The sequence below is a fragment of the Podarcis liolepis genome (genome assembly GCF_965112155.1).
Source record: "Podarcis liolepis genome assembly, chromosome: Z".
Taxonomy (NCBI): domain Eukaryota; kingdom Metazoa; phylum Chordata; class Lepidosauria; order Squamata; family Lacertidae; genus Podarcis; species Podarcis liolepis.
In genome coordinates, this window is record NC_139570.1 from 28,310,211 (window position 1) to 28,334,038 (window position 23,828).

The 23,828-nt window shown below is 44.3% G+C and overlaps 1 protein-coding gene and 1 long non-coding RNA gene across 2 annotated transcripts in view; one reads left to right on the forward strand and one right to left on the reverse strand.

The window, feature by feature from the left end:
* Positions 1 to 1,409, forward strand: part of LOC310698390 — a 35,742-nt gene extending 34,333 nt beyond the window's left edge. The window contains exon 4 of the long non-coding RNA XR_014521490.1: positions 1,195 to 1,409. This is a non-coding gene — a long non-coding RNA (uncharacterized lncRNA). The remainder of the gene's footprint in view (positions 1 to 1,194) is intronic.
* Positions 1,410 to 6,200: 4,791 nt separating this feature from the next.
* LOC310698137 (ras-like protein family member 11A-like) lies at positions 6,201 to 22,227 on the reverse strand. The gene is made up of 4 exons (XM_083484878.1): positions 21,794 to 22,227; positions 16,574 to 16,630; positions 11,961 to 12,043; positions 6,201 to 9,089 (listed from the first exon to the last, which is right to left on the reverse strand). The coding sequence occupies exons 1-4, from the start codon at positions 21,936 to 21,938 to the stop codon at positions 8,622 to 8,624; spliced, it is 753 nt and encodes a 250-aa protein (XP_083341004.1). The 5' UTR covers positions 21,939 to 22,227; the 3' UTR covers positions 6,201 to 8,621.
* Positions 22,228 to 23,828: the final 1,601 nt, after the last annotated feature.

The following is a 23,828-nucleotide window of genomic DNA, read 5'->3' on the forward strand; positions in this document are numbered from 1 at the left end:
AGGATGAGAACAGAAATTGCGTGGTGGCGGTGCGGCGGCAGCAGGAGGCCCCATTAGCTAAAGTGGTACCTCAGGTTAAGAACAGTTTCAGGTTAAGAACGGACCTCTGGAACGAATTACCGTAAGTTATTAACCCAAGGTACCATTGTATTCAAATGTGTCCTCTGTTTAAAAATGGTCTGATCCATGCCTGGTTTAAAGCTTGGAGTTGGCCAATGAGCAGTGATTACCTAGGCAGCAGATCATGCAGGCCTGATCCTGAATGGCCTGATCCTGTTTCAGGGCACCCAGAAAATGGGGGCGGGGGGGGCATGTGCAATGCTGGGCTCATTGAAGGAGGCATCTGAACACAAGGTACTATTTGCTGGCATAAGGATGGGGCCTTGTTTGTTTTCTGGACAATTTAGTTCTTCTGAACAGCCCACTCTGTTTAATGCATTTTGCTTCTTTTTAATTGCCAAGAGAGCACTCATCTTTAAAATAATGTCTAAAAAAAAATATAGCATGTATGTTGGGCACAGCAACCTGCCCTTTTTCCACTCTGTTCACAAAACATGATAATGAGCTTTTATTGTCACCGTGACCTGAAATCTGGTGGACTGTCAGTGGAAAAAGCTTCAGAAATGAGATTGTACATGAAAAACAACAACTGGGAGAGGTATTTTAAATCCATATACTGAGTCATTTGCGACTATCTTAGTAAAGGAGGTTTTATCTAGCCCCCCACTAAAACTAATGACAGCAAATGTAGACTACATGGTGGTTTTGCATAAGTGAAATCATTTCTTGTTACAGCGTTGTAAAGGTTGTGGGGCTTTTATGGGTACATTGGGATGGTTAAAAAAAAAAAAAAGCAAAGGTAAGCAGCTTTTCCACATAACTGCATTCAAGTGTAAAAGAGCAGGAAGCGGATGGCTGTATAGCTTAATTGCTGATGAGTCACAGGGCTCTTGGATAAACTCTAATGATTTCCTTCAAATTATTAACTCCTGCTGCTGTCCTGTGCCTGAATAAGCCCCAGGGTTGCATTGCCACCGGCAAATATAATTCAGTGTATATCCTGCCTCACTACAAAGGCTTGGAATGGATATTGATATGTTCAGTACAAAATTCCCAACTGCGTTGATTTTCTTTAAGTCCCATTTCTCTGATGATGAAACGTTGTTGAATAACAAGGATGTGCCTTGCTTCCAGGAGACAATGAGATTCCGGTATAATCAAGGAACCCCATGATGGGAGGTAGACTTTTCTGTAGAAGTCCTCAAACTTCTACGTACTCAAAGCTTAGAATATGCAACAACATAGGATGGAACTTGCTGGTGACCAGACTGTACATAAATACTAGGCAGGTGAGGATCGCCTATGAAATGAATGAATCTTAAGCTTTAGGGCAGGGATGTTCAACAGGTCTATCGCGATCTACTGGTAGATCCCCGGAAGGTTTTGGTAGATTACGGTCGATCGCTGGGTCCCTTTCCTTAGCATTGGTAAAAGAGAATCCAGCCCAGGCTCTTCGCCCTGCCCTCCATTGTTGCACAATCTGGAGAATGGAAGACGGAGTTTACTCAGTGAGGCTGTTTGTTTCCCCAGCGATCTGTTGATGAGTGGTTGTTCCCCTTTCTCCCTTGAGTTTAGGCTTGAATCCTCAAAAATCGGAGCTTTCCTCCTGCCTAAAAAAGGCTCAAGAACTTTGACCTGAACCCCCAAAAAGAGGGTAGATCACGACCAGTTTTTAATTCTGTGAGTAGATCACAGTCTCTTGGGAGTTCGCCACCCCTACTTTAGGGCCTCTAATCCCGGAAGAGCCCCAGAAATTATTTAAGTCCACATTACTTAATTTTTTTTTTGCTGTGAAAAGTGCATCATGCATGCATATAACATTTCCCTGATTTCCCCTAATTTTCATTCCTCCCCCATAGAATAGTTAGAAGGGACCACAAGGATCATCTAGTTCAAGGTCCACATTTTACCCATGTGGGGTTTGAACCTATGATCCTCAGATTAAGAGCCTCACACTCTACCAAATGAGCTCTAACTTGAAAACTGTAAGGCATAGGAATTTTTTATCCACACACCAGTGACTTTGACGTGTGAAATAATCCAGTACAGCAATTTTAAATGAAAATCTGAGATGTAGTAGCTATTAAAAATTTTTTGGGTGATGATCTGTCATGGAACAAAGCCATTGAAGAAGTTAACCATGGTTACCCAGACCTCGTTGCTGGTTGTGTAGGGGCCCCATAACAGTTCAAGCTTCAGGGCCTCAAAAATGTAGATCTGCCATTGATAGTAGGAGTTGGGTCTTGTGTTCCAGGGCTGGCCCTACCATTAGGAGAATGAGACAAGCTCCTCAAGTGATGCTCTCTCTCGGTCCTTTCTAAAGCCACACACTCAAGGGGAGTGAGTTACTGGAAACTCACATTTTGTAGGTACAACAAAATAATCTAGTCTTTTGGGGTTTATTCATGAGTGCTAGCATAAGACTAGAGCAGGCATCCCCAAACTTGGCCCTCCAGATGTTTTGGGACTACAATTCCCACCATCCCTGACCACTGGTCCTGTTAGCTAGGGATGATGGGAATTGTAGTCTCAAAACATCTGGAGGGCCGAGTTTGGGGATGCCTGCTCTAGTCTTATGCTAGCTCTCATGAATAAATCCCATGGAACATGTGGAGTTTATTTACTTCTGAATAGGTTTGTGTTAGTAACCACCAGTGTTTTGGAAAGTTCATTTAAAAAAAGGAGCAAATAGGTCTGTTCAAGTTCATCAAATGCACTCTTTAGTTCATACCATTTTCTGCCATCTCGTACACAGCTGTTAAATGCACATAAGTGCTACTGCCAACCCTATCATGTAAAGAACTAAAGAGTAAAAGGAGAGAAAACATACATTTGGGCATTAAAAAAAAAAAGTAGTTAAAATGAGCATCTGTAATTGCAAATGTTATGGTTAGAACATTGGGCAAGGGCCTGGAAGATTAGGAATCCCCATTCAGCCCTGAGGCTAGTAGGGTGCCTTTGGTAGCTTTTTGAGAAGGCAATACATAGCATATAACACAGTTGTACTTTCTCCTTGTTTGTGTCATAATAGAAAACACATTATTAATAAAATCACTCCATTTTCTAAACTAAAAAACAACAAGTCTTTTTAATAGGAGAGGCTATGCTGCAAACAAAGTACCAGCTAGAATGACGATTCTCTCCACACATATCTGCTAGTTGATTTCGTATGCACACAAGGAGATGTCCCTGGACCGTGGCTTACCTGATAGCACATGGAAATTAACTTGACTAAGGCTATTGGCAGTGTTCAGATTGTTTTACCAATGCTAACTGAAATGGTGTCGGAGCATGGCATTTCTGAGTTCGAAGGATTGTAAGAGGCCTGTTTAGAATAGGTGAACTCTAATAACACCAGAAAATCTTTTTAGCCTTGCCTAACTCCCAGCCTCAGCCTCAAAGGCTCATAAGTCATTCTCCCAGACAGCTTGAGATGTCTGCTAAGTATATGATGGAAATTTAAGTCCTCCTTCTACCTACACAGGGCAATTCCTTCCCTTCCCCCCAAAAACAATCCTTCTGAGGTCTGATGCCATGGAGTGCAGAACTGAGGAGGGGGCAAGATATTCTCTCCCCCACCCAAATAATTAGGAAAGCCGCATCAGCACTAACAACACACCTGCCCTCTGTTGCTGCTGCCAACCACAAAACTCCTGTTTCCCTCCCCACTCCTGCTAGTAAAGGGGCTTTCAATGAATATAGCACCCACACTGCTGTACAGCTTCCCTCGCCCCAAACAAAGGCCTTTGGGGCCAGTAATATATACCCCCATTTCCACCCTGATTGCACATTTGGACAATAAACACAAAGCTAGCCCAAGACATTTTGCTGCCTGAGGCAGACTGGGTCAGTATGGTTGTCTCCCTTCCTCCATCCCTAATCCATATACAGAGACCCACGAGACTGACAGTGTGATTTTGTTTCGACACTGGTGACTAGTTAGCATCCTTGACTGCACCTGAGGGCAGGTGTCTAATGTAGGGGGTGGCGGAATTGCCTGCTCACTGCCCCCTGCGCCTCCTACTCACCCTGCAAGACCTTCCACAATGGGCTGCTGGTGTGCCTGCAGTTCTTCTTTTCTCCCAGCAGGTGACGATGATGATAAAATTATGATTACCAGGGTAGCCACCCTGTTTGCATGCTGCAGCAGAGCATACAAGCCATAGGAGAAATGGCCACCACAAATAAGCCTCTGCCCACGAAGAGCATCCATTTGAAGGCAGACTGAGGAAACTATTTGAGAGTAGGGGGGGAATAGAGGAAAGCGTGCCCTGCGGGAAAGATGAGGGTTGGTGTTGTATGTCCATAGCTGTCAACCTTCCCTTTGGGGGGGGGGGATTCCCTTATTGCAGTACCATTTCCCGCTGCTTCCTGCTTCTATCCCGGATTGTTAGAAATCCCATAGACTGTCCCCAGGACAGGTGAGGCTGCTGATCCCTTATTTTCGAGGCTGCTGATCCCTTATTTTCAAATCTGAAAGTTGACAGCTATGTCCCTCCCTCCGCTGCTTCCCATGAAATTATGACCCAGCCATGGAGTTGCCCTACAACAGCCAACTCACTGTTCCCTCACACCCATCTCCCATCCATAGGCTGGCAGCCGTGCTGCCCCCAGTGTCCCTGGGCCAGGGCGACAGGGAAGCCTCCCCCACAGCACCTCTTTTTCACCTTCCTTCTCCTCACAGTGATCCCCTCATGCTGTGGCCTGGCTTCCCCTCCCACCCCCCCTCTCTCCCTGCTTTCTTCCACCAGCACCCCGGGCTTCCTGCCTTCTGCTAGAGCAGCCAGAGGGAGGAGAAAGAAGGGACGTCTTGGTGTCCTTTGGGTAGGCCTTGACGTTGCCCACAGCACCCTCTGCCCATGGGGAGAAGCAAGGCCATGTCAGGATTGGGGGAGGGTGTTGTGAGAGGGGAGGAGGAAGATGAGAAGGGTCATTGGTTGAGGAATTGGTTCGTGCCAGGGCTCAGCACCAGGAGTTATTATTTGGGGGCTCTGGAAAAAGGTGCCAGAACTGTGCTCCAGTGTGCTCTGAATGTGCTTCATGACTGGCTGGCTCTGTTCACACTGGTATTTTGTTGCTGCTCCTTCAAAGGCTGGTAGGCTGGTCACAGAAAGAATGCTACTGCCTACTGCTTTAACCAGCTGATTGCATACGTGAGCTAACAGCAATGCAAGCTGGGAGAAGAGCCAGCACAGCTTGCAGATTTTGCATGCATCCGATTGGCAGATTGAAGCGCATGCATCTGATTGGGTGGGGAGGCTCCTCATAGTCCTGCCCTATAACTGCTGTATCTTTGTATACTGCTTAGAGACTACTGTAGATAAGTGGCAAATAAATGGTATAAATAAAATGAAATAGTGCCATGCAGTCGTCATTTCTGAGGGACTCCTGATTGACTAGAGTTCATTACCAGGGAAATATAGTCAAATCAAAGGTTCAGTGGCATCTTCTGTCCTCCATCAGTCACTCCTATAGGAATTTGTCTCCAAACATTTTTTCACCCCTGAAGACAGGGCTGGGACCTATATAGCATTGGAATTGGCTGTGCTATCCAGAGATGATTGATCAGCACAGGAGATGGACAGAGGTAGGGCCAGAGCAGTAGAGCATGCAGAGATGTGGTGGGCAGCCTCCTCTGTGGCCAGATATTTTTGTGGAGGCCTCACAGGAGTCTTTTATATTGTGAAATCATTTTTCGTGGCACACTTCTGAGGTGTAAGACTGGGCGATATCTGGTTTTCAGCATCACAATGTATCACCAGCTAAACACTGCAATATATCACAACATGTCTGAAAAGGATGGAGTTGGTTTCCAACTTTGTGATATATCAGCAGCTAAACATTGCGATATACTGACATATCACAATGTCTGAAATAAGGATGGAGCTATGTAGAAGCCTTGGCTGGCTTCATGGTTTCCCCCACATTGTGTTTTTTGCATAGTGCGCGTGCGCATGCACACACACACACACACACACACACACACACACAGACAGACATCACGATTCACAATGTATTGCCAGGTCAAAAATTATGAAGCCAATACTGTGATATGGACTTGAAACCAGTTTTGGATGATATATTGCTATATCGCCCAGCCCTACTGAGGAGATGCGATGACTGAGAGACTTGCAAAGATGAGAGATATAAAACATGAGCTTTATTGGGCATGTGCCAAAATAGCGCCAAGACCATGTGTCCAGTTGAGGGGATGAAGCAACTTTAAACTTTTTTTCTGTTCTTTTCCCAGGAGAATAATCTGTGAGTCTTGTTGACGCAGGCTCCATGCAGTAAGTGTGTTTAGGATAAGATTCTTGGTCTCTACAAACTTAACTGAATTAGGGGCCCAAGCACGAGCAAGCAGCAGTTGGATTTGAGGAAACAGAAGAACAAGATTCAAACACATAATGTCCAGTTTGACCCAGTTATATTGTATCAAAAAAATACCTTCCACTGAAAGCAAACTAGTTTCTTCATAAACAACCTAATGTTAGGAGTGGGCAGTGCGATTGCCAGGTTTGCTGATGATACTAAATTGTTCAGGGTCGTTAAAGCAAAAAGAGACTGCAAAGAGCTTCAGAATGATCTCTCTAAACTGGTGACTGGGCTGCAAAATGGCAAGTGAAATTCAATATAAACAAGTGTAAAGTGATGCATGTTGAGGCAAAAAACAAACAAACAAACAAAAACAAACCCCTACAAAAAAAACCTTCATTTCACATATATACATCCATGGCATGTTGGTGGTAACAAACCAGGAACAAGCCTTTGGGGTTGTAGTGGGCTGGTGAGATAACATGATTACTGAACAAAGCTGGCTCCCCAAAATTCTTCACCTTTTGAGGTGGCAAAACTAGGGTAAGTGGGATATTTCTCTAAATATTATTAGAAGTGAGGTGGAAAATTCCCCAACAGTTTCAGAGGCACTGGGGGATAAAACATCATCATTAGCAGTGGCACGATTGAGGACCCTTTTTTATAAGTGTTTTGGTTTTGCTGCTGCTAACACAAGTAGCAACAACAGAACTCTGTGTTGGCAATCTGGGGCCCATTTTTGTATCCTACAAATGGCAGAGAATGTTAAGCAAAATGGCCCTCTATCTCTGGGAGAGGGAGAAAGCTGAGCACAGCTCTTCATTTTATTCTAAATTCACCCCAGCTGAAAATTTCAGCCGAGCTCTGCATGTCAAAATAAGAGTGATGAGTCCAGTATGGATTAGCCTCCCTCAATTTTGTGCCCTCTAGATATATACCTATCAGCCAAGGCCACCATGCTGACTGGGACTGATGGGAGTTGTAGCCAAAAACTAGAGGGCACCAGGTTGGAGAAGGCTAAATTAGGCCAGCAAACTGAGTTGTGTATACTTGCAGCCTGATCACCATCACTGTAAAAATCAAACATATAGTTCCATCCATTTAATAAACCTTTTATAGCTACTTCAGGTAGATGTTGGGGTCTCTACAATTCTATGATATGGCAATTGTAGTTGGGACAAGGCAAATGCTCCTTTAAATTGGCATTAAGTGTACGCAAAATGCCCAGAATCCAATACAGAGCTAAGCACACATTGTCTTAACTATTTTATAGTGGCATTATGCACTTAAGCACCATTAACTATGAGTTGGAATAGGCCTATTGGGCACTGCCTAGGTGCTGGTTCATCATATGCATGGGTAGGCAAACTAAGGCCCGGGGGCCGGAACTGGCCCATTCGCCTTCTAAATCCAGCCCGCAGACAGTCCGGGAATCAGAGTGTTTTTACCCGAGTAGAATGTGTCCTTTTATTTAAAATACATCTCTGGGTTATTTGTGGGGCATAGGAATCTGTTCATCCCCCCCCCCCCAAAAATAGTCCGCCCCCCCAAGGTCTGAGGGACAGTGGACTGGCCCCCTGCTGAAAAAGTTTGCTGACCCCTGATTATATGCTTCCTTGTTAGATCACACTGCTAAGCGAGTCATTCAGTCCAGTCTTTAGTACCGTCCTAGATAAAACGAGAACTATTTTTCTCAAATCTGCCAGTGCAGTAGGGGTGAGATGAAGTTTTGGTACTTTTCTGTTCTAAGGTAAGCTCTTAAAAACCTAGTTGTACAGGTTTTCAGTATGGTGAAGGGTGTGTGTTGGCTTGTGCCATTGCAGTCAACAACCACCCCTCCCATCTCTGCATCAGTTTTGCAACTCTGTTTAATATGTGGGCAGGTGTTATTTGATTGAATAAACATGCATGTGGCACTGAAAAATGAGGGAGTAAAGATAGACTGCCTGCCTGAAACATGGGGGAAGAGGAAGGTTGATTGGCTGGTACGGCTACATGTCATGTCAGTTAGGAAGCTAAGCTCACTGCATGGATGAAGAACCTGTCTTTAAGATGCCATTAGTCTCGGTGACAATTTCGACACAAAAGGCGCAGCTCTGAAAGCTTGCCATCCAATATCACCTTGTCATGAAGGGATTCTTTCGTACAAAAAATGCTGGCAAAAGAATGCCATAAATAGATATAAATATCCCATTGTCTTATCTCTCCTCTTAAGGCCCAGGCCAGGCTTGCTACTCTGAGATACATCAGAGTGTCGTGGCCGTTCTCCCCTTGGAAGACAAGGCCTGCTTCAGCCGCCTTTTCAGATCCTGCATGTTGGGGGACTTGGGCCGAACAAGATGGAGCCCTCTGCGCTTCTCGCCATTGCAGCTCCCAATCATCCTGCTCATCTCTTGGCAAAGCTGCTTAAAGGCATCGTGAACCTCCTCAAAGTTCTCCCGCGCAGACAACTCGTAGTTAGTGCAGCCCAGCTCGTTTGCCAGCTGGAGGCCTTCTTTCACAGACACCTGCCTGGCTCGCAGCAGGTCTCCTTTATTGGCCATGATCAGCAGAGGTATGTTGGCATTGGGGTGGATCTTCCGGATATGCTGGTGCAAGGGGCGGATGGTGCGGTAGCTGTTATGGTCCGTGATGGAATAGACAAGCACAAAACCATCTGCCCAGTAGATGGACCGGTTTATTTGTTCCTGGCAGCAGATAGTGTCACTCTCATCCTGTCAACAAAACCAAGAAGAAAAAAGAAGATTCCGGTTGGGAAGGAACAATGGTGCCAGGGAGAATCAAAAGCTCAAACTAAACCAGCCTCCCCAATAACCTTCCATGTACGAGAAGAGAAGTAGTCTGGTAATGAACTGGCAACCAGTGTAGTTTCTTTTTCCCAGTAGTAAATTATTCTTAGGGCCCAGTATAATCACCCATAATTATTTGGAAGAGGAGTCTTCCCCTTTGGGGATTTCTGACCTGCTGGACTCAATGCCTTCTTTCATCTACAGTGGTAACTCAGGTTACATACGCTTCAGGTTACAGACTCCACTAACCCAGAAATATTACCTCGGGTTAAGAACTTTGCTTCAGGATGAGAACAGAAATCGTGTTCCGGCGGTGCGGCAGCAGCAGGAGGCCCCATTAGCTAAAGTGGTGCTTCAGGTTAAGAACAGTTTCAGGTTAAGAATGGACCTCCGGAACAAATTAAGTACTTAACCTGAGGTACCACTGTACTGACTCCCCCCGGCCCCCCAGTATATTGTCCCCTGTCCACCCTACAGAGAGGGATGTGAGCTGTGGCAATCTGTTATATTTGACTGGCAAATGATCCTCATTAGGAGATCATTTTTCAAACAAACACACACCTGTGAATATATATATATATATTAGAAAGATTTGCAGAAAAGAGCAAAATGATGTCCACAGGCAACTGGAAATTTCCCTTTTGTTATATCTGATAGCAGCCCAGAATGAAATTGGTGCAATAATCGAAATGGAATGTGGCTTAATGAAAGATAAAGGACAGCGGGGGTTTTCTATTTTTTGCTTTAAAGGAAATGTCTTCTTAATCATTTATTTTAACCAGAGACACAAATAGTTACTGACCATGCACTTTTCAGACAGCATTTCATCAGCCAACAACCTACATTATCTCTTTCCTTTTGGCTTTCTCTTTCAAAGAATAATGAATTAGGCAAAACCGATGCCCTGTCTGAAGTATTCTCTGGAACTTCTCGAAATTATGAAAGCACAACTACCACTGCTCTGCTTATGATACCCTCATCCATGCCAATAAAAGCTCTGTTAATCTGGGTACAAAGAAGAACAAAATTACTTAGCATTTGGGCTGGAGACAAACTCCAACTTTTCCAAATATATTTTTTTAAAATTGTGTGATGGAACTGTTCTTAAGAATCCATCTCCCCTGCCATGTCTGCACTCAAAATGGCCCAGTTATCTGGTTGCATGTAATATTACATAACCAATATCCTACTTTAAAAGATTTGGCCCCTTTAAAAGCTCATTTTTAAGAGAGTTGAAAGTAGTATGATTGGGAGGCGCTGTTTCTAGCTGATAAAGATGAAAAGTGCTGAGGCTTAAATTTGCCCAGAAGTCCATAATCCTTGGTTCTCAATTTTCATTACCAAGAAAAATGCACTCTGTGGATCCTCAGAGGCACTTTCCCATCATACTAATCCCAGTGATTTTGTAGTTATTATCCCCGCTACTGAAAACTGGCCCTGCTTCTGAAACATCTGTGATAAACCCTGGATCAAATTAAGTCCTAGATCAAATCAAGACTTTCTAGCCTTACCCAATATGGCACCCTCTAGATGTTTCTGACTCCAACTCCCATCAGTCCCGACCACCATGGCTGATGACTAAGATGACGGGAGTTTTGTTCAACCATTTCTGAAGGGTACTAGGGTGGGGAGGTTGGTGCATACACTCACCCCACACAGACACACCTCTTATCAAATAGGTTGCGAAGGCTTTTGAAATGTGAACAAAAATCATTGTGCATTGAGTGTCTACAAGAGCAGTAGCAATGCTTCTTTCTTTCCACCTTCAGAAGTACTATAACCAATCCACGTCTGATCTTTCTACAGCCAGCTGGTGACAGAAGGTTGTCTCCTGTTCCTCAGTTACCAGCCACAATTCTGCTGCCTCTCTATATCAGGGATGGGGGACCCTGTGCCTCTCCAGATGTTGTTGGACTACAATTCCCATCATTCCTGAGCATCGGTCATGCTAGAGCTGATGGAAGTTGCAGTCCAACAACATGTGGAGGACAATAGTTTTCCCATCTTTGCTCTAGGCCAGGGGTGCAGAAACTTTGGTCCCCCAAATGTTGCTGAACTAGTGAACTACAACTCTATTCAGCCTCAACAAGCATAGTCAGTGGTTGGGGATTATGGGAGCTGTAATTAAGCAACATATGGAGGGCCAACAGTTTCCCACACCTGCTCTAGGCAATGTGGATTACTCTAGTTTGTCCAATTATACACTATAACTCCTAGACTTAGTTGGCTTTCTAGGATATTTTGTTTATTTCCTTAAAGCACCATTGTACCTCCCCTCCTTGTCCTTTTGCCCTTCATAACTCCTTAAAATTGCCTGTGGGGGATATTGTGTGTGTTGTGACTTAAAGGGATACTTCATCCCCCCATGCCTAGGCCATTTGGCTTCACATCACGTGTGTGTATCAGAGAGACTCAAAAGTGAAAAGCATGCTACGTTGGGCTCATTGCGAGACAGAGGAAAGTTGGATGCTCTCTTCACCTTCCCTCTGAGGTATTTGTCTTGCACCCTCCAATGTCACTTCTTCCCAAATTAAACATAAGGGAAGGGTGGTGGCCTTGAGCTCCCACCCTTGGCATAGCTGCTGTACTCTGACTGGTAGTCATGGCAGAATAACGGAAATTTAAAACAGGGGCACCAAGCCAACCAATGTTGCTGAACTCCAGCACTCTGACCATTAGCTGTGATGGCTGGGGTTGATGGGAGGAGGAGTTCAACAACATCTGGAGAGCATCACATTGGCTACTTCTGCATTAAGACTTCTTTTTAAACATCTCAACATTAAAAAGCCATTTTACCTCCAGTGAAACGAAGGGTGTATCCTGAACTTGCAAAGTGAGCTGCTCTCCATCGATGGTGAATTTCCTGGAATACAGTGCACCTGGCAAAAAAGAGAGATGAGAACTGGATGGATACATGGAATATTTCCCATCAGAGCCTGCACAACCCAACTGGTAACTAAGCAAAAACCTGGGGCAGCCATGCTCCAAGAGTGTCTCCTTGTGCTATGCAAATGCTTATTGGCAGAGAGAGCTGGTGCCTGCATTTTTGGACATGGTACACAGGGGGAATTTAGAAGTTCATCTGCCAGGCTAAATTCTTTGTGCACTAAAAGATGTGAGAGTGAGCCCCAAGCTGTTCAGAGCACATGCATGGGTATAAATAGGGAAGAAGGACTGCAAAGACAGGTCTGGTAAGGGAAGGGGTTGGGACAGTCAACCACTGCATCAGGGGACATAAAAGCCCATGCTTGATCATTGGGTTGCGAGGTGGCAGTGTGAAACCTGTCACCGCACGCAGAATTCAGCTTTTGCCGTATATTGGGAAGTGTAAGGGGAAAAAATTACTTCCCCATATTTAATCCCCCCCCCCCAATTCTGAGTGTGGTGATGGATGCAAAATGCAGATTTGCTAAAGGATAGGCTGCAAGGCAGCCTTGTCTTCACTATCACTACAACAAGCTGACATGGTTGTATGTATATGTCCTGGAATACACCCACCCCCACCCACCTACCCACCCCCACACATGGGGTAGCTAACCTGGAGCCCTCCAGGTGTGGTTGGACTCCCATTATCCCTGACCACTGGCCATTGTGACTGAGACTGATGGGAGTTGGGCCCAGCCAACAGCTGGAGGGCTGCAGGTTTCCCACCCCAATACATATTTGTAGTGCCCCAATGTCATTGCTTTCAGCAGCAGCCTGAGCAGGTGTAACATTTCCTACTATGGAGACAGACTGCTGTTAAAGGCACAGAAGTACCACCAGTTAAAAATCTGGAACGGTTATGCTTTAGGAAGTACATTTTCAGATTCACTTGAGATGAAAACTTCAGTCACAAAATGTCTATCTCCAGCTCCAAGTGTGCATCCACTCTGATCTGATATTTTTTCTGGAGTACTTGGTAAAAGGTTGCATCTCATGTTTCCACCATGTAGTCATTGAGCACTAACCAAAGCACTGGGGAAGCTTAGCCCAGTGAGACTAACTTCTATGGACCTTTGCCAACCTGGTGCCCTCTGGAGGTCTGGTACAGTTGTGCAGAGAGTTGCAATCCAAAATGTCTGGAGGGGCACCAGGTTGGATAAGGCTGTAGGATTTGGTTCATAGAAGGAGGTGTTTCTTTTCTGTGGAAGACGTTTGTTTCGAGCTCATCAAGGCATTTTACAGTGAGATAAATTCCCCATGGCCAAGTTTCCAACATCTGGATTTGATATTAAAAGAATATTGTTTGTACAAATAAATCTAAGAATGTGTGTACAGTACTTCTACTAATCTAGGTAAAAGACCCAGTATAGTGTAGTGCAGGAGTGGTCAGGTTGGTGAGAAGGGGTCCTGGCATGCACCCAGCCTCCCAGCAGCATAGCTGTTACCTCCTCCCAAGAGAGGAAGGAGCAATGAGGTGGGTAGGTCAGCACAGCATGGGCGCATCAAGTGGGAGCACCAAACTGATTCCACTGATGCAGCCAAATAGTGGCAATGTACCTGCTGCCCCACACCTCTCCTCATAACTGGCAGTGACCCCACTGCCAGGCCAGGTGTGTGGTGGCTCTGCTTCTAACTGATTGGTCCTGGATGCCTGTTTCCAGAGAACTGGGTTCAAATCCTTCCTCACCCATAAACAGCATTGCAAGGATCTCTAACCTTACCTCATGCAGCTAGTTGTAAGAGAGGTATGGAGAACCTGGGGCCCTCCAGATGTTGCTGCACTGCAGCTTCCACCATCCCTGGTCATCAGCAAGCTAGCTAGGGCTGATAGGAGTCCATCAACATCTGGAGAACCACAGATATCCCCTATACCTGTTGTAAATGGGAAGAACCATGTGCAGGATCTTGAGCAACTTGGCTGAAGGGCTGGGGGATAAATTAATGTAGTAGTAGTAGTAGTAGTAGTAGTAGTAGTAGTAGTAATAATAATAATAATAATAATAATAATAATAATAATAATAATAATAATAGAATGAAAAAAATAGTGTTGACTCTGATATTGGTGGTGGTACATAGCCGTCATGATCGCTCATCTTTTCAATGGGAGGAAGCATTCAGTCACACAGATTTGTACTTGCAGATTGAAATGGTACACTCCAGGCACTGTTTTACTGCATCACCAGACCAGAGCCTCCCCCTGAACTGGTTTTAAGTAAGAAAGCAGGCAGATGGGTTTGGAGAAATCAAGTCCTGGAGGTGGTGATACAGTGTCCCTTTGCTCTAATGTGGCAGCTCTTCTGGGAGCCCCGTGGCTGCGGCACTTGCCCCACCATGTTGAGTGCTGGCACCAGACCTGACTGGAAGAGTGAATACACAGGCAGGAGAAATGTACCTGGCTTGGAGCTGACACCATTTTATAAGTAGCTTATGAAACAAAGTCCAGACAGTATATTATTCCACTTCCATAGCACATCAAAAGGAGATGTCTGGGTACTTCCAGACACTAATCATATTTGGCCCTGCCCTCCAGCAATGGGAGAAGAAGTATTTCTCCATGGCCTCAGTTATATATGACCACCTGTTTCCGATCTATAACATATTTGCTTCTGCTTGAAGGATTGCTGAAGGGATGGTTGCTTAATGGAAAAAGCATGCAGCTCCTAGCAATGCTTCTCTAGCAGCCAAATCTTGGAAACATAGAAATTTGAAGCACAAATCCTGTGCATGGTTACACAGAAACAGAAAGAAGCACCAACAAATCAAGTACATGAGCAAAAGATCAGTCTGTTGACAGCCTTAAGAGCAAAGGTGAGGAATGAAAAGCCCAGCAGTGCATTTTAATCAGATGAAAGGGACAGAGCTAGAGGGGCGAAGTTTCCAGTTTCTCATTAATCAGTCAGGAGGGAGAATTGACATTTGATCACTCCAAGAGTCTTGTGGGACCTAAACAACAAAAGGATGTAAACCTACGTAGGTTGATTTTGAGCCCACCGACTGCATTTTGGGTAGGGGGAATATGTGTGTCCAGGAAAGATGTCATAGGACCGCAGCCAAAGTGTCTTGTGGCACCTTAAAGGTAAGCAGCTTTCATGGACTAGGGACCACCTCATCAGATCCATAAAGAGTTAATCCTCTGTTGGGAGATGCCTGCCAGTCTCTTGGATACCACAAGTTTCCTTTTGCTGCAACAGACTTCAGCTGTGGAATTTGCCATGTCCAGTAAAGTTACTTAAAACTTTTGATTTTGTCATGAGCCCTCCTTCCTTCAGCCCGAAGCAGCCAATTATTTTTACTGGATTCTGTGCAGTTTTTACTGGCTCCTGTTTAGTCTTTGTTTCCTTGCTGGGTCATCACTGGCCTTTGTCCCCTGCCAATAGCCCATCCAACTAGCTCTGCTGAGCTGCCTTGGCTCATGGGCATAACTAAACCCAGAGGGTTTCTGTGATCGGCAAAGTTTTATCAAACCTTGATTAATTCTCACTTTTACTAAATCATAACACATTTAAGGGGATCTAGTGTTGCCCCCCATATCAAATGCTTTTTTAAAAAAAGCTGGGGGGGGGGGGGGACAGTTGCCAGTGTCACCTTGCTGTTATTCATTGTACAAGGACAGGCTAAGCTGCCATTTTGCTGGTCAGCTGACAAACCCACTTACATCTATTTCAGTCTTGCCCTTTTTGAACAGCGCTAAAAACAGAAAGAAAGTCTATATTTCAGGTTGGTGCTTTTTTAAACACAGCGTTCATTTCCACTGCTTGTTGGAAATGGAGAGCTGGATAATGCTTGGCCCTCTGTCCATCGATGGAAGCAACGATCTTTTGATCCTTTTTCTGTATAGGAAGTGTGTCAGCCAGACTCATTCCTCTGATCCTATTCTATTAAAGTGAATAGAGTATTAGCTTAAGAAAAGGAGCGGGGCTGTAAATAATTGGGCTTTGATTTGTAGTTTTCATAGCCAGGGGCAGTTCACTGTAAATATGCACATTTTAGACAGCGTTTTAGCATTTTCTTTTGCCAGTGATCCACAGCACTAAAAGAAAAGAAGGCTAGCTTTGGAACAGTCTTCCCCAACCTGGCGCAAAAATCCCATCATCGTTGACTATTTGCCATGCTGGCTGAGATTGATGGAAGCTGTAGTTTGCAGGATCTCAAGGGTATCAGGCTGGGGGAGGCTGGTTTAGAAACATAAGAACATGAACCCAGCAATTAGCCTATTCAACCCATCAAGTGAGGGACTGAAGGAGCCAGGTATTCAAACTCGGAGCAGCCCCAAATCCTTTGGCTGGGTGACCTATGCAAACAACAACAACAACTAAGCCACATGGCAAATTAAAATCTTTATTTTCCAACCATAAGAGGAATAGCAATCCATTCACCTGACTCGACCTGTATATTTTGACCACATGACCCTTCGTTCTGTCCCCAGGACAGTTAGACACAAATACATTAGTTTTAATGATGTAGCGTTAGAAGGTTAGACGTACCGGTATTGGCCTCATAGTCTCCAATAAATCTCTTGGTGAGGAAGCGTACAATTAGGGCTGCAAAACAAGGGAAAAAATGCCGCTTTTTAGTCAGAGTTAGAAAATGTCAGAAACTCCAGCCGCAGGCTCAGAGTGGTAATTAAACACCTGCTTTCATTCCATGTGCTACACACATTTCATTGGCAATAGTGCTAGATGGGAACATGTTTAGCAATGAAAGACCATTGCTCCAGACATGTGCAATGCAATCAAGAACCACTCCTCAGTATGCACCAAAGTTTTGTGACCATAACAGGCATCACATTTGTATTTATTTATTTATTTATTTATTTATTAAGATTACTGCAATGTGTTATACTAGGGCTGCCTCTGAAGCTAGAGCAGAATTCAGCAGCCAGATTGCTCACCTGGGCAAGATGGTTTGAAAATAGTACACTGATCCTAATCCAATTCCACCGGCTACCAATTAATTTCTGGGCCCAATTCAAAGTACTGGTTTTGACCTATAAAGCCTTAAATTGCTCAGTACCTCAAGGACTGCCTGCAAACATCATCATCATCATCATCATCATCAGTGCTTTCCCCCCCCGGGGGTACGCAAGGGTACGCATACCCCTAAACATTTTGTGAATCTTTGTACTTTTGTCCATTTACTGTATTTATTTTTCCCAATTTGAACTATAAAATGGTGGTTTTCTTGAGTCAAATTGAGAGTACCCCTAAACATTATTTTAAAGAAAAAGGCAATAATAATAATAATAATAATAATAATAATAATAATAATAATAATAATATATTTATACCCCGCCCATCTGGCTGGGTTTCCCCAGCCACTCTGGGCGGCTCACACAGGAATATTAAACAGAACAAAACTTCAAACATTAACAGCTTCCCTAAACAGGGCTGCCTTCAGATGTTGTCTAAAAGTCAGAAAGTGGTTTATTTCCTTGACATCTGGTGGGACGGCGTTCCACAGGGGGCGCGCCACCACCAAGAAGGCCCTTTGAGTCTCTTCTTCATGTGCCACCTTCACAAGAGGTCTGGATAATGGCAACATGAGAATGGGCCTTTTCTGCAGTGGCTCCCCATTTGTAGAAGGCTCTCCCCAGGGAGCTTCAGCTGTGGTTTCAATACACACTTCTAGGTGCCAGGCAAAAAAGCATTCCTCTTCATCCAGGCTTTTGGCTGACTGACATCCGATGCTATGGTGGTGGTGGGATTATTGGGTTGTTTTTTTGTTTTTCTTACTTAATATTGTGTTTTTTATATTGTGATTTTATGTTGTGAACTGCTCTGAGATCTACCAGTATAGGGCGGTATACAAATTTAATAAATAATACTACTAATAAATAAGTTAATATTCTCATTCTCAAAGTGTCTGCCCCAAAACAAAACTGCATTGGGTCTCCTCTCCCAGGGCCATTTCATGCAATACACAGCAGCAAACCTTGGTTTCCCAACAGGTTTGCAATCAAATGGGAATACTACTCAGACACACCTATGTGTGTTTTTGAGTAACATTTGCATTTGCGAATGTCTTGGTCATGTTCAGGGAAGAGATGTAGTTCTGCTTTCCATGCAAAAGGCTCAAACTCTAGCAGGTAGGAAAGACACCTGCCTGAAACCTTAGAGGCAATTTAGACAGTACTGAGCTAAATAAGCCAATATTCTGACCTAGTATAAGAAAAGCTTCCTTTGTTGGGAAGGCCACAGTTTAATGGTAGAGCACATGTTTTGCATGCAAAAGGTCCCAGAAAGAGCATGCAGGCAACTCTCTGTTTGTGTAGAGGGTGACTTCCAGGTCATTAAGCACATCAGCAGTTGCATATAAGCCTGCCCTGCCCTGCCCTGCCCTGCCCCTGAAGCCCAAAGCAACCCATGTGTTGGCAGCCATGCATCAATCGAACGTACACAAAATGGTCACTGCCTATATTCAGGAACGGCTGTGAGAGGCCCCAGTGACTTTCTGAAACCTTGGAGAATCACTGCCAGCCAGTGTAGGTGATATTGAGCTTGATGGTCTCACTCAGGATAACAATTATGCTTTCAAGGGTAACCCCTAAAAATGCTTAATGTGTGAAGTGGCCTTCAAAAATATTTGACATGACTCTCTAAAAATCACAGTATTTGTCTCTGGTTTTCTTATCACTCGCTGCAAACACATTTTCTAAGATGCTGCCAATATCATGAGAGCTAGAAACTTGAAAAGTAATACCCCACACTCTTCAGGGTTCCATATATTGTCACAGAAAAATGACTCTTAGGCCATCAACTCCTGCCCCCATTAGTACAATTTCCATGTAGCACATGTAATAAATTATTTGTGGCTAACAATTTGGCTTGGCCTGGTGACTGCATTACAGGTATGCAGCAGATTAAGCCATTCACGACTGAGGGGAATTGTTCATGAAGTATTAGTCCCTCTTTCTGATTCCCCCCTCTCCCCCGTGAAGTTCTTCTGGAGAGATGGCCTAAGTCCCTAAGTGTATTTACAGAGTGTAGCATGGAAATGGATATATTAACCCAGACGAAAAGTCGCATAATTAATCTACAAAGGAAACAGCAATCACAGCGTGAACTTTCAGATTTAAGCTTAACTGTATTCAAAACAGAGCACATTCTTACAAAACTAACCCATATGCATTGTAATGCAAACCCACTCATAAGTTCAACGGGAGTTACGCTCATAGACATGTAAACAGGCTGGCAGCCAAGGACATCATTCTGCTAGCTGCTTTTAAGGCTATATGTCTGCTATAAAACTCCCATCTATTTGTTTTCACATTCACATTTATCGTCTTTTTCATGGCTTTCTCACGTTCCTGCATTTGGGAGTCTGGGACACTAAGTTTTCCACCACTGTCTCCCTTAGGTTAAGTGGAATTCCCATAGCGCCTTTCAACCTAACTTATTATTATGAGGAAATGAACCATGTGACATGCACACACACTTCACATCTATTGCTTACCACAGGACGGAAAAGCAACAGCAGATACCCACCGTTTTTATGCAACCTTTTTTGATGCAATGAGCTAGCTAAAGGTGGAAGTACTCAATGCTGCCACCCAAACACAGCGCTCCCTGTCTTTTGTTTTGTACACCAACTCCATATCAGCCAGAATTGGAAAACAAACCTCAAGAAGGAACCAGGCTGGTGAAGGCGGAATTTTGCAAACAACAGGCATGCTCCGTAGGGTGAATGGGAGTTGCAGCCCAAAACTTCTGAAGGGCACCAAGTTGGCAATGTCATGGTCAATATAGGTTTGGGAGCTCACCTTTGCTAGGGTAAAGTGTAATTCCACCTTCAGTGGTTTTCAGGCAGAAGATGAGGCCCAATGACTTGTGCAGCAACAACCTAGGGTGTCTCCCTGAATTGTCTGCAATGAGTAAGGGTCCTGTGGCAGACCTGAAGAGCATCCCTCCACCACATGGGAGAATCCGTGGATATTAAATATTATTGTAATATGACTGCTATACCATAAGGACATAAGAGCCCTGCAGAATTGCTCCAGCCATAATAATTTTTGTTTGCTCTTTTCACACCTCCCCTACTGTCTTCCCTGGCAACCCACTCTCTGAAAAGTGTTTCATGCATCTCCTGTTGGATTTGAGAGCAGATTCCCAATAGCTCCTTGTCTTCCACCAACAGAACGTCATTCCCCAATGCCCGGCTCATGACCGTCTTTCCTGTTTTGTGGGGCAGGGTCCAAAGCACAGTTTAATAACTGAGGCACTTGGCACCCAGTTCTGCTTTCAGATAACCAATCAGATAGCATTCCAAATTCATGGGAGCAGTGGGGTGGAGTGGGGGGGCTTTTCCTGCTTTCACTCCTCTGTACAGAAATCCCAGCGTATTGCAGAGCATTTTAGGGCCTATTCGAGGGTGGGTGGCTTATTGGTGGTAGGTAGGGATGGTCAGGTAAGTCCATTTCAGATTTTCTCATTTTTCCCGTTTTTACAGTGCCACACCATGTTCTGGTTTCAAGTCATATTTGTTTGTTTGTTTGTTGCTTTTTAATGTGAATCTCTCCTGATAGACACACTTGTATCTGTCTATTACACATTTCCCCAATAAATTTCCCTTAATATATTTTTGCATGATTTCCCCCCCAATATATGCATTTTTATGCATGCTTTACCCAGATATATGCATTTTGGATGGAGAACTGCACTGTAAAATTTAGAGAAGAGCGAATTTTGAAGGGTGGCTGTGTTTAAGGTCTCTTGTTCCAGAAAGTGCAAATTAGGTAGGTTCACCTTTAAATGTGAAGTGAATCTAATTTCTGCCCATCCCCAGTGGTGGGTAAGTGCCTTTACTTGTGGAGCAAAAGATCGCTAGTTCTCACTCTGAGCAAGGGGGCCATATATTCAACTAGGAATGCAGTGCAACAGTAGAGCACATGCTAGAGGGTCCCAGGTTCAAGTCCTGGCATCTCCTCTTTAAAGCAGGTGATGGAGAAATCCTTCCACCAGGTGACACCCTTGAGAGCTGCTGACAGTACTGGGCTAGATGGGCAACTAGTCTGACCCGGTATAAGACAGCTTCCTCTGCCTCTTCCATACATTCATTTCATGCAAAACACTGGAGGAGCCAGACCAGATGCATCTCACTTGGGGCTGGTATCACAAGACAGCACAGTTGGGCATCTGCACTCTGCAGGAAGGGGGCCCTCTAACACTGCTACAGTGAAGGAATGGTGTTATGAAGGAGAGGGGCCCCTGGAAGATGTCTTGCCCAAGGACCCTCCCAGCCGACCCTAGGCTCACCATGTGAACTGACAGAGTAATCTAGAACACCCCAAACTCCATGCTGCAGGGAAAGCCTGGCAGCAGTAGCCCAGCCCTCTTTCAATAAAGTTTCTCTACCATGGTGGATCCTCTCATTGATGAAACCTTGATAAGCTTCCGGTGAAACCCCATGCAACATAATACAAAATTTGCTAGTGTAGGCCAGTGCCAACGAACCTTGACCTTCCCCCCCTCAATTCATCTGCCTGAAAATCTCCAGGCATTATATTTCATAGCGGCATGGGGGTGGGGGTGGGAATCTGATCTGGTTAACCTTTACATTCTGCAAGATAAACATCGGATCATTATTTCTATCAAATATTAACATAAAATCAGATTGCAGATGTGGAGAGAGGAGAGGGAGGGAGGGAGGTAGGGGGGGGCGAGAAAGAAAAGACCAGGCTGCCTCCACAGCAACTTCTGAAGACTTACCCGTTTTGCCAACGCCGCTGCCACCCAACACAACGAGCTTGATGACTTTGTTGGCTGCGCAGTCCTGGACAGGATGTTCAGGGATGGGAAGTAATAGGAAATTTGTGGAGTAATGTGACATAGTATTCCTAGGTAGGAAGGGCATGCCAGTGGAGGAGACCTGACGAGCTCTGCTGATGGGGTAGGAAGAGATCCGAGCAAAAAGCACAATTCCCCCTTGCCTCTCTCTTCTCTTGTGCCACCCTGACAATGGAATCTCTCGGCAGTTTCATTGAAGCAGCATTTTGGAGGAGGAAAAATAGAGCAGCCGCCAGTCCCCTCTCCCCGCAAAAGATTGTGCTCCGACAAGCAGAGGGGAACGTTTTGATCATCCCCAGTGAAAACTGACTCCTGCATTCCTCAGCCAATCAGAAGTCAAAACATGACATTCCATTACTTGGGACATAAAGTCCGGGCCTCACAGTAAACTGCACTCATTTTCTGCCATTTTCACTCATTCTTTTTCTTTGCTGACCATTTTACTGGTTGAAACTTGGAACTAAGCAGGAGGAGATTATATCAGGAATAACATTTTGGGTGGGGTGGGGATAGGGAGAAGAAAATAAAATCCGCTTTGATGTCTTGCCACTGGGTTCTGAGGGGCTTCGTTTTGTGCTGCAGAAACTTCTGTTAAATAAGCAAAACCACAAACACTGAGGGATGGAGCTCTGGAACAATGCTTCCATGTTGGATGGAGGCACCCACTGAGGCTATAAATTTTAATGGGTTCATCAGCACGATTAGTAATCGGAAATAGATATTGGCCATGAGCGGACTCTGAGGTAGGTCTGGTCCCCTTAAGGGACTGTAGGTAGCAAAGGATGGGTGAATTTGTCATTTTAAATGTCTTATTTTTCCCAATCTTGAGTTCAGTTTTGCACATTTACATATCATTTTGCAATTTAAAAAATAAATACAAAACCCCCTCATGAAAATTCACCCGCTTTTTAGTACAATTTTCTCCAAAAAGATATACAATTTCATATGCAGTTTTGTCGCAGCGCGATTGCTGACAGGAGTGAGACCTTGTCAGTATGTAACAGCTGTGTTCAGAGACCTGTGATGCTTGCCAATCTGCCACCAGGCCAAGTTCAAGGTGTTACTATTAGTAGAGAAAAAGTGTAACAACTTGGGACCAGTTTACTATGAGATCGCCTTACCCCATATGTGCCCACTTGACTGCTTCAATCTGCAGAACTGGCACTACTACAGGTGCCACATAATACCTGCACAGCATTTTAAAAACTCAATTTTTTACTGTGGCAGCAACGGCACTTTGTGACTCCCTGCCTATGGATAGCAGGCAGGCACTGTTATTATATTCTTTTCCATGCCTGCTGAAGTCATTCTTATTTAGACAAGCCTGTCCAGATGGTTAGAAGGTTTGTATAATTTATTTTAGTCTGTTCTATTGTGGTATTAGCTTTCTGTATGTTTTAAGTTATGGTTGTAAACAATTTGTTAGCAATGATTTTATTATTTTCTCTGTTTCGTAAACCGGGCTGGCACTGCAAATAAATCAATAAATCAATAAATAATATACACATTTTTGCAAAGCTATTTTGTCTAACATGCTACATTTTTTGTATGTTATTTTGAACAATGCATGTATTTCTATATATTCTCTGACCTAATACATGTGTTGTTCTACACATTACTGGGCTGGAGCATTGCATTTCAAAATACAGTGTGCGTTATTGAAGGACAGCTGCACATGGGTTTGTATTTTGTTTCAGCAAGTGTGAATTAGACAGGTTCGGTTTAAATGTGAACTGAGATTCTCTCCTGTGCTTAGCTGTATTGAGTGTTAGTCATACCCAGAGTCAAGCCACTGAAATTAATGAACACGACTGACTTAATTTTCTTAGATCTACTCTGAGTTAAGACTCAGTTGGCTACAATTTTGCTTCCCCAGTTACCAACCCAGAGGATAGAGCAGGGGTAGGCAATGAGGTGCCCTCTAGATGTTGTTTGGCTACATCTCCTATCATCCCTG